The sequence below is a fragment of the Suricata suricatta genome, chromosome 15 (genome assembly GCF_006229205.1).
Source record: "Suricata suricatta isolate VVHF042 chromosome 15, meerkat_22Aug2017_6uvM2_HiC, whole genome shotgun sequence".
Lineage (NCBI taxonomy): Eukaryota > Metazoa > Chordata > Mammalia > Carnivora > Herpestidae > Suricata > Suricata suricatta.
Genome location: NC_043714.1, coordinates 75,627,090 through 75,637,770, shown reverse-complemented (window position 1 = coordinate 75,637,770; position 10,681 = coordinate 75,627,090). Strand labels below are relative to the sequence as shown.

Genomic DNA, 10,681 nt, shown 5'->3' with positions numbered 1-10,681 from the left:
TCTCCGTGTAACGGGCGTGGGGGAAGGGTTCGGGGCGCGAGGACGGCGGTGTCTCCATGTAACGGGCGTGGGGGAGGGGTTCGGGGCGTGGGGGAGGGGTTCGGGGTGGGAGGACTGGGGTGTCTCCGTGTAACGGGCATTCTCCTGGCCGTTGCAGCGCTAGCGCCTCCTGCACCGCCGCCGCCGCCCGTCCAAGGATATGCCTTCAAGCCTCCGCCCAGACCCGACTTCGGGACCTCCGGGAGAACAATCAAGTTACAGGCCAACTTCTTTGAAATGGACATTCCAAAAATTGACATCTATCATTATGAATTGGACATCAAGCCAGAGAAATGCCCGAGGAGAGTGAACAGGTACTGCGCCCTCTCGTCCTTCATTGATCTTGCCTGATGGCCGTGGATGACATGCCCAAAACCCGCCTAACCAACCCTTCCGTTCCCAGCAGGTCCTTCCCCCAAGGGAGCCGTCCCTTGGTGTTTTGTATTTGAAAAACGTTTTGTGTGTGTCGTTGTGTCTGGATACAGTTGCCGAGGGCACCGCTGGGTGAGCTTTGAGCGCGTGTAGGAGCCCTCAGGCTGGACCCGGCCTCGTGCCGCCTGCACCCCTGCATCGCTCGCAGCGGCCCCTGCTCTGCGTCCACTCGTTCCCTGCCCCGGGAGGTCGTCTCCCCCACCCTCTCTCTTGACTCAGCTCGATGTTTTCGAGAGTGACCTGCATGGCTGTGTATTAATAGCTTATCTTTATTGCTGAGCAGTGTTTTACGATATGAATATTTCATGATTTCTTCATTCATTTCCTTGTTGGATGCTCGGGCTGTCTAGGCTTTGCCACGGTGAACATTGTCCTTCTGGTCTTTTCTGGACGAACGTTTTCATTTCTGAGATAAATACCCAGGAGAGAAATTGCTGGATCACAGGGCAGGTGTAGCCTGGGCTGCCCGAGTCGCCGGCCCTTCCCCCGCCAGTGGTGGGGCTCGGCGTGCCCACCTCCCTCCCCGCGGGGGGACGGCCCGGCTTTCGGAGTCTTGCACTTCAGTGGTGTCTCACCGTCTCTCTCTGCCAGGTTTAATTTTCATTTCCCGGTAACTAGCGAGCTGAGCAGCTTTTCATGTGCCTAAAACCGCGATTACGTGTTATTTACGGGTTATGTAGCGTCTCGTAGTGTTTCTAATAAAGTGTCTGTTGAAGCCTCTTCCCTATCTTGTCTCTTTGTGACTGATTTGCAGGAGTTTTTGAGGTATTTACGGGGCAGGGCTGTACTGGAAGTGTTTGGGCTTGTATATTTATTTAGGCTTGTGATCAGCTCGGATTAAATGTTGTCTGGGGGGGGCGGGGCTAAGGCTCTGGTGAGGACACTGTTCTTGCCCCGCCCCGTTGATTTATCTGGGCCCCTTTGCGGGGGGCGGGAATCAACTGATACTCAGTTGCTAGCAGAAAGTCCCCCAGAATGTTCCATTGTGATTGCTTTGAAACTGTAGATGGATTTGGGGAACGTGGCTGCTGTTGAATCTTCTGGTCCCTCCCACAGGGCTATATTTAGCATTCGTTAGGTCTACTTTAATTTCTTGCAGAACTTATTCATGTTTTTCAACATAGAGGTCTTTCACTTTGTTTTTTCTACGTGTGCTGTGTTCTTTGATGTTATGATGAATTGTGTTTTAACATTTCATTGTCCATGAGGGAAGTTTCTCAGGAGGCAGCGACTGCTGACAAGTATGGGGTTTCTTTTTGGAGTGATGACAGATGTTGTAAGCCTGGATTGTGGCCCAAGGGTGACGAGGACCCTGAGAATATATTACAATCATTTAATTGTGCACTTTAAAGACGTTAAAAAGGTTTTTCTCTGACGTTTGAACGAAAGTGGTTTTATTTCTTCCCAGTTTCTAAAGCATTTTAGTGTTCACTTGGTTTGTTGCAGTGGCTGCGAAATCCAGGGTCAATGCCGGTGAATGTATGTTGCCCTGTTTGCACTCTGCCGGGGGGTCATTCAGTCCCTCCCCGGGAATATATTCCGTTAGTTGCAGGATTTTCTTTGGGATTCTTTCTCAGGCTGAGGGAGTTCCCTTCCTCCTCATCACTGGATGTTCAATTCTGTCAGATGCTTTGTCTGCGTCTGTCATATCGTTTTTCTTCCCCCCACCTCCTATTATTAAGGTGTATTAATTACGTTGATTTTTTTTAATGTTAATGTGGCTTGACTTTCTCGCAGTTAGGATGTGTTATTTCATATACATTGTTAGTCATGATGTATTATTTTTATATTTTTATTTATCGCAGTGCTTTAATTTGTTAGCATTTTGTTGTGAATTTTTGTGTCTCTGCTCCCGAGAGACCCGGATGTGTGCTTTTCCCGTTAGGTTTTGGTAGCGGGGTCACGTGGTCTCGTGAGGTAAGGTGGGGGGGTGTTCCTTCCTCCTTCCGATGCTCAAAGAGGAAAGTCCAAGATTGGTATAATTTCCTTCTTAAATGTTGGACTGAATTTGTCATTGGAATCATTTGGACCTGGAGTTTTCCTCATACAGTCTAATTTTTTTATTAGGTATCAAAGCTGTTCCGAATTTTCTCTGTGTGTCTGTTTTGGTAGTTTGCATCTTTCAAGAGCTCTATCCATTTCATAGAAGTTGTTGAATTTACTGGTGCAGCATTTTGCCTGGTGTTCCTTCAGTGTCTGTAGGATCCATGGTGAGAGCCCCCTTCGTGCTTGATAGTTTATTTTTTATTAATGTCTATTTTTGAGAGAGAGGACATGCACGCATGGGGGAGGGGCAGAGGGAGGGAGACGCAGAATCTGAGGCAGGCTCTGAGCGGTCAGCCCAGAGCCCCACGAGGGGCTCGAACCCAGGAACCGCAAGATCATGCCCTGAGCTGAAGCCGGACGCTCAACCGACTGAGCCCCCAGGCGCCCCTCATTCCTGATACTGTAAATTTGTGCTTTTTCTCTTTTGCCTTCATCCGCTTTGCCAGAGTTTGTCAGTGATACTCATTTTCTCACGGAAACAGCTTTTTACTTTGTTGATTTTTCTCTTTTGTTGAATCCCCCAATCCCTGTGTTTTCTCTGCTCTTTATTCTCCTCCTGTTCATTTTGAGGTTAGATCCTCATCACATCTAAACCAGTTTATTCGTGTAAGGCTGTAAATTTCCCGATGAGCCTGGTTTTAGCTATAGCCCACAAGTTTTGATACATTTTAATTTAAAAGTATTTTCTCATTTTTCTTGTGAATTAGTCTCTAATCCATTTTTTTGTTGTTTTTAGAGATGTGTTCAAATTTCAGCTCTTTGGAGATTTTTTTTGATACCCTGTTGATACTGATTATTAATTTAATTCCATAAACCATAACCATAAAGTTTAGAGAACATACTCTCTAAGATTTCAGCCTTTTGAAGTCTATCGGGACTTATTTTATGGCTAAGCATGTGATTTATCTTGTTAAGTGTTACTCACACACTTGAAGAGAATGTGCATCCTGCGGTTGGTGGGTATTGGGATTTGTGAACAGAAGATGGAATTGGTCGATGGCATTACTCTGATCTTTATATCTGTTCTCATTGTTGTGTCCGAGTATAGTGTGGGTTTGTCTATTTCTCCCTTCAGGACTATTTTTGTTTCATGTGTTTCAAAGCTGTTAGGAGGCATACACATTTTTATATTTTTTTGTCTTCCATGAGCATTTGAACCCTTTATCACGAGGAAGTGTTCCCTGTGTTTTGTAATGCTTTATGTTTAGAAAGGCTTTTCCGCCTGATGATGAATACAGGCTCATGACCACGCCAGGCCTGACGGATCAGCTGACGTACGTCTTTGTGCAAGCGTGCCCTCACCTGTGTGTGTGTGTGTGTGTGTGTGTGTGTGTGCATGCACGCGTGTTCCTGTTCCAAGTTGTGTCCCTTGTAGATAGCATATAATGGAGACTTACTTTATTTCTGGATTTTAATTGCTATGTTAAGTTTGTTTAAATATAATTTAAATTTAAATTTAATTTAATTATCTGTGGTTGGATGTAAGTCTACCACCTTGCTATTTTTTTTAAGTTTCTGTAGCTGTTTATTCTTTTATTTTCTTTCTTTTTAAAAAAATATTTTTAATGTTTATTTATTTTTGAGAGAGAGCATGAGCAGAGGAGGGTCAGAGAAAAGACACAGAATCAGAAGCAGGCTCCAGAATCAGAGCTGTCAGCACAGACCCTGACACGGGGCTCAAACCGACGAACCGTGAGATCATGACCTGGGCTGAAGTCGACCGCTTAACCGACTGAGCCACCCAGTCACCCCTACTCTTTTATTTGCAAAATGTGTTTATTTTGAGTGGGGGTGGGGGCAGCGAGAGAGAGAGAGAGAGAGAGAGAGAGAGAGAGAGAGAGAGAATCCCAAGCAGTCTGCATGTTGTCAGCAGAGAGCCCCAAGTGGGGCCTGATCTCCTGAACCGTGAGATCATGACCTGAGCCGAATCAAGGGTCGGATGCTTAACTGACTGAGCCGCGCAGGTGACGCCCCGTGGGAACTTTATAATTCTCCTTACTCTGTCCTTGTGCTATTGCTGTCATGCATTTCACTACTTGATTCATTATAAATTCCATGGTACAATGCTGCTATTTTAAAGAAATTAAGAAAATGGTCTGTTTGCCCACATATGACCCTTACCTGGTTCCCGTGGATCTGTGTTCTCACCTGGCATCCTTCCCTTCCAGCCTGGAGTGCGCCCTTCCGCCTTCTTGTGGTGCGGGTGTGTCCGGGGGGATTCTTCCCGCACCTTTCTGAAGTCTACAAATGTGTTTATTTCCTCCTTATTTTTGAAGGATACTTTTGCTGGATATTAAAATCTAAATTGGCATCTTTTCCCCCGAACACCTTAAAGTTGTCATTATATATGTGTTTTAATCTTCATTATTTCTGATGAAGTTTCATTTTACTTTTCTTATTGTTGTATTTTCCTTGTATGTAATTTGTCATTTTTCATCTGAATATTTTGTTTTGTTTTTGCTTTTCAGCAGTTTGAGGTGCCTAATAGTGATTTTCTTTTTCTTTCTCCTCCATGGTGTTTATTTGAGGTTTTCTGGATTTGTTTACAGATATCTTTCATGAAATTTGGGTGAAATGCTATCATTTCTTAAAATACTTCTGCCCCATTTTCTTCTCTGTGAAATTACAGCTATGTGTATTCTAGGTCATTTTTATATTGTCTCCCGATCACTGAGCCTGTGATTTTTTTTTTTTAATCTTTCCCTCCTCTTTCTTCAGTTTGGATAACTGTATTGGAGTCCTTACCTGCCCCCCTTTTGCAGTCTCCAGTCTTCTGTGTAATCATCTAATAATTGTTTTGCATTTAGATGCTGTGCTTTTCGGTTTTAGCTTTTGCATTTGGTTCTTTTTCATAGTTTATATTCTCTGTGAAGATCACCCCTCTGTTCGGTCATTGTTCGCACCTTTTTCGTACTGACTTCTTGAATGTACTCACAGTGACAGCATGTGTCCTGACAGTCCTTGTCTGCTAATTACGACACATGGGCCATTCTGGGATCTGATTCTATTGCCAGGTTTTTCCTTAGATTGCAGGTCCCCTGTTGTGCTTATTGTCACGCATAGTAAATTGTTGTCATTGTTGAACTTTGTGTATGTCACATTGAGGGAGTCTGGCTTTCGCTGTCTTGTTTGTGTCCTGCCCCACAAATCCGACCTCTCCTGCACCCCCGGCCCTCCTCCCTGTGTCCTCTGTGCGGCAGGGCTGAGTTCTCTGGGCTCCTTCTGCGCCTGCGCACGGCCCGCAGGCGGGTGGGTGTGTGGCTCACTTCCCGTGGTTCCCTGCCCTCAGCGATCACAGTGTCAGGCCGCCTCTTTTTCAGTGTCGGAAATAGCCACCTCGTATTTTCTCTAGTTTCCTACTTGTTCAGGGTAGAAGGGTAAGTTCAATACCAGTCACATGGTCATGATCAGAAATCGAATTCTCAGTTGCAGTTTAAGAACTCAGATTGGTTTCCCAGTTTGTGATCGTGCCTTCTAAAGGGCTCTTTGCTGTAACAGTTTTTTTCTCCTTGATGACTGACTTTGTAAGAGAAAGACTATTTGGGGATTCGGTTCCCTCATCTGTAAAACCAAACAGTTGGGGACACCTGAGTGGCTCAGATGGTTAAGCCTCCGGCTTCGGCTCAGGTCATTTCTCACGTTCGTGGGTTCAAGCCCCGCGTCAGGCTCTATGCTGAGAGGTAGCTCAGAGCCTGGAGCCTGCTTTCAGTTCTGTGTCTCCCTCTCTCTCTGCCCCTCCCCCCCCCCATGCTCTGTCTCTCTCTGTATCAAAAATAAATAAAACATTAAAAAAATTTTTTTAAAAACCCCAAACAGTTGGATTTGCTCAGTGTGACTGATACACATTGGTCCAGGCTCTTTAGAGGCTGATTTGGCGTACGTATTAAAATAAAAATAGTATATACCTTTTGACCTGCCAATTCTACTTCTCTAAGCATTTATCCCAAGGAGGTGTGGCTCCAAAGAGATAGTACTTGATGGTCATATAAGGTCCTTAAGTACGTGCTAACTAAAAAACATGTTCCTGAACAAAAACATTGGCAACAACTGGTTGAAATGATACTTTTTTTTTTTTTAACCTGAAAGTCCTCCAGGATCTTTTCCTGTGTCTTCCGTGCTTTGAGTCTCTCCCTGAATGGGCTGGTTGCTGACTTTCTTGGAGACAGACTCGTGTGTGGGACTGTGGTGTGGACGCACTCGGAGGTGGGTTGCAGGCGGAAGTGGCCACGCACAGGTCAGGGCGTTTGAGTCATGCGGTGGCAGCTGGGCTCCTGGGTGATGAGCCACACTGCACAGGACGTGCCCTTTCCTGAGGGAGGCGTGACTCAGACTTCGTCATCTGGCGGCAGGAAAGGCTGCTGGTGATTAAGTGTGATAATGTCTTTCACTGACTGCACGGCCACATTCTTGGAGTTACGTCTACACGGCTCTAAAGCTACCCAGTGTTTGGAAACTCCCTCAAACAAGTGGGTAATAAAGACGGGGTTCGAGCTGCGTTTCTGTGGCCCGGGGCCAGCCCATGCCCTGGCACGCCATGCCTCCCCCGGGCTGGGGGACGTCCTGAGAACGGCTGCCCAGGTGAGTGTGGGCTCTTTACTCTTCCTTCTGTTGGACTTTGGCCAAGGTCCTTCTCAAAATGTCATCAACCAAAATCACCTAGGAAGACGCAGGATGTAAAGTTTTGGTGCTACCGCCAAAGCCAAGTGCCAGCGCCTTCACTTAATCCGCCCTTCCTCCAGCCTCCCGTCGTGAGGCGGGCAGTGTGGCCCCCGGGCGTGCGGTGTGGACAGGCGGCACACTGTCCGCACCCCTCGGGGGGAAGGGCCCCGCCAGCAGCCGCCAGCGCCCAGGGCGCGGGGCTGGAGGGAAGCTCAGGAGGAGCAGGACGGCGGCAGAGGAGCACGGAGCTCGGGCTGCGGTCCGCTGCCAGGACCGTCTCCACGTCCTGCTCCTCCTTCATCACCCTCCCGTCTCTGTGGCAGCCACACCCGCTCTTAATTCTGAGTCCCCAAAACGCCGTGCAGTTGAAGAAGTCCCACCCGGGGTCGTGTGCGAGGCCAAGCGAGACGTGCCCTCCTTCTGTGTCGGGCTGAGTCACCGGGAGTCCTGGCCTCCTGTGCCCTCCGTCTCCGGCCATCCCGCCGATCGCTTCACCGAGGGCTGCTCTGGGAGGGATTAAATACAAGGCAAGGAGCCTCGTCTCCAGAGACTTCCAGGATCACGGCGGGCACGGAGACGGTCCCCCGGAGCGGTCGGAGCGCGGTGCCACCGTCCCGGTGGGTCGCAGCCAGCATTCTGCTCAGCAGCACGGGGCGGGCTACAGGAGGAAGGCGTCTTGTGACTGTCCTTGCCCTCTGTTCCCCTTGAGCTCTGTCACGTGGCCCTCGGAGAGCACTGCAGGAGTGATGGCTCCGTGACGCGCACACACGTGGGTGCGTGTGTGTGTGTGTGTGTGTGTGTGTGGCCTCTGTGTGCTCGCGCATGCACCTGTGGCCAGAGGGTGGGGTGGTGCATCCTGACTGTCCTTTGCAGCCTGCTGTTTACTTCGGGCACTGCCCACTGCAGAGGCTGAATATTGGTCCAGAGTTTTTAGGATGTGGTTTGGTGTATGTGCTAAAATTAAAATAGTATGTATACCCTTTACTACCTTTTTTTTTTTTTTAAGTTTATTTTGAGAGAGTGCAAGTGGGGGAGGGGAGAGAGGGAATCTCAAGCAGGCTCCACGCTGTTAGTGCAGAGCCTGATGTGGGGCTCGAACTCATGAATGGTGAGATCATGACCTGAAATTAAACCGAGAGTCAGACACTTCACCAACTGAGCCACCCAGGTGCCCCTGTACACCCTTTACTTCTATGTATTTATCCCGAAGAGAGGTGTACAAATATGTCTACTATTGTGATCAGGGGGAAAAAACATCAACGTGTCAGTCAGCATGGAGCCACAGACAGGTGGGTCAGTAGGGAAGGGACCACGGACAGGGGGGTCAGTAGGGATGGAGCCACGGACAGGTGGGTCAGTAGGGATGGAGCCACAGACGGGTGGGTCAGTAGGGAAGGGACCACGGACAGGGGGGTCAGTAGGGATGGAGCCACAGACAGGTGGGTCAGTAGGGATGGAGCCATGGACAGGTGGGTCAGTAGGGAAGGGACCACGGACAGGGGGGTCAGTGTGTGGAGTACAACCGTAGACAACAGTGAAGGGAGTTTCATGTGTGAACACTCAGTCTGGAAACACACAACTAGGTCATAAGTGGCTTGTTAATATGACTTTCTGTTACAAGACACAATGTGTCTATTTCTAGACTTGATGGCCACTTTGTATCTAGTGACAAGGCGAGGTCTCAGAGACACCTAGTGGGAAGACGGCAAGCTCCAGAAGCCTGCGTTTGATGCCATATGTTTAAAAAATAATGATACACTATTTCTTTTTATGTCCCTACATACTCATGTAAATGCATGGGTTTGCAAAGGAAAAAGTCACTTTGGAGAGGAGGACCGAGATGAGGAGGGAGTCTGGGCAGACTTCCAGCACGATCCATATTTGAAATTGGCAGTGACGACGGAGTCATGCAAAACTTGTGTAGTTTGAGATTAACAAAGGAAGGCATTTTATTTTTTTAAAGAGGGAACATTCCCCTGCAGCACCTGGGGGGCTCACTCGGATAAGTGTCCAACTTTGGCTCAGGTCCTTATCTCACAGTTTGTGAGATTGAGCCCTCCATCGGGCTGTCTGCTGTCAGCACAGAGCCTGCTTCGGGTCTCCTGCCCACCCCCTCCCCCTCCCCTGCTTATATTTCCTCCCTCCCTCCCCCCCCCTCAAGATAAATAAATTTAAAGAGAGAGAAAACGTGCCCAGAATCATGGCAAGAGGGCACCAAGGAAGTGTGCCAGCCCGTGTGGATCAGCAAACAGCTTCAGGTCTTGCCTCTGTGTCCTGTGCGTGGGACAGAGGACAGTGCCGATCCCGGGGGCCGCCGCGAGGGCCGAGCGAGTTGTGCGAAGCGGCTGGCGGAGGGCAAGTGCTGGCATCTTTATGTCCAGGAGGCCGGCCCTGCATGAGCTTCGGGCTGTGGCTTTGGAGAGAGGCCAGCAGCGCAGCCCCAGACTTAGGTTCAGCGAAGGTGCTGGTCCAGGGAGCCACACTCTGTAGTCCGGGAGCTTCGCTTTCCAGTGGTCAAACTGGGCAGGAAGGACGAGCCCCACGCAGGGACCCGACGTGTCACATGTCCCCAGGGAGCAGCTCACAGGGCCGGCTCGAGGGAGGGGCGCGGGGGGCGAGTGTGGAACAGGTGCAGGCTTCCCTGGAGGAGGTGCCCGGTGCTGACGGCGACACAGTGGCGGGACTGTGCCCGGTGCCGCCGAACCGTGCATGTAGAAATGATCAAAAGGGCAAATTATATACTGTTGTATTTTACCACCATTAAAACAGAGAGAGACCGAGAAGAAGGAAGGAAGGAAGGAAGGAAGGAAGGAAGGTCGGCCCCCGGCCAGGCGCTGGGAGGCGGTCAGTGTTACCGAAGGAAGGCACCTGCATGTTTTACAGTTAGTGGCCAGCCTGTCGTAAAAGTTAGTGGGTGTGATCCCCGTTTGTGTTTGGCACAAGATGATGCAAGGTGACAGCGCCTTCCTTCCCAGGAGCGTCAGCCGCTGAGGCCCGGGAGCGAACGTGGGTGATGGTGGGGGCCGCCGTGGTGGCCAGGGCTCCGTACGACCGCTCACCGGAGCTGGGTCGCTGCGTCGCACGTGGGGGTGGGGCGCTGGGTGCTCCGCGTGGCCCTGTCTCACAGCCGTCGGACTGGGGTCGGCTCGGGGCAGCGAGGGCGGGTACAGACACGTGTTTCGAGGGCATGGGTGCGGCTCCACTGGACGTCCGCTTGCCTCGGCACAGGTGTGGGAGGAGCAGGCCTGTTCTCCTTCCTGCTCCTTCTGTCGTACAAGACATGTCTGCACGCCTGTGGGTCTTTTTCCGGGCTCTCGGTGCTGTTCCATGGTCGCCTTGCTGTTCCCTGCTTCAGCAACAGCACCGCCCCTGTCGCTGGAACTTCCGCGTCCGCACGGGCTGGCCTCCGTGCCTCGTGTTTCCGAGTACGTGTCAGAGAGTAGTCGGGACGCCCGACTCAGGCTCACGTCACGATCTAACGCCTCGTGAGTTCGAGCCCCACCTC

At 50.0% G+C, this 10,681-nt stretch overlaps 1 protein-coding gene across 1 annotated transcript in view; it reads left to right on the top strand.

Moving 5' to 3' along the window:
• The window catches only part of AGO2 (argonaute RISC catalytic component 2), a 66,427-nt gene that overhangs the window by 5,716 nt on the left and 50,030 nt on the right, over positions 1-10,681 (top strand). Inside the window, exon 2 of the mRNA XM_029923334.1 lies at positions 158-353. Coding sequence (XP_029779194.1) covers positions 158-353 — 196 coding nt within the window. The remainder of the gene's footprint in view (positions 1-157; positions 354-10,681) is intronic.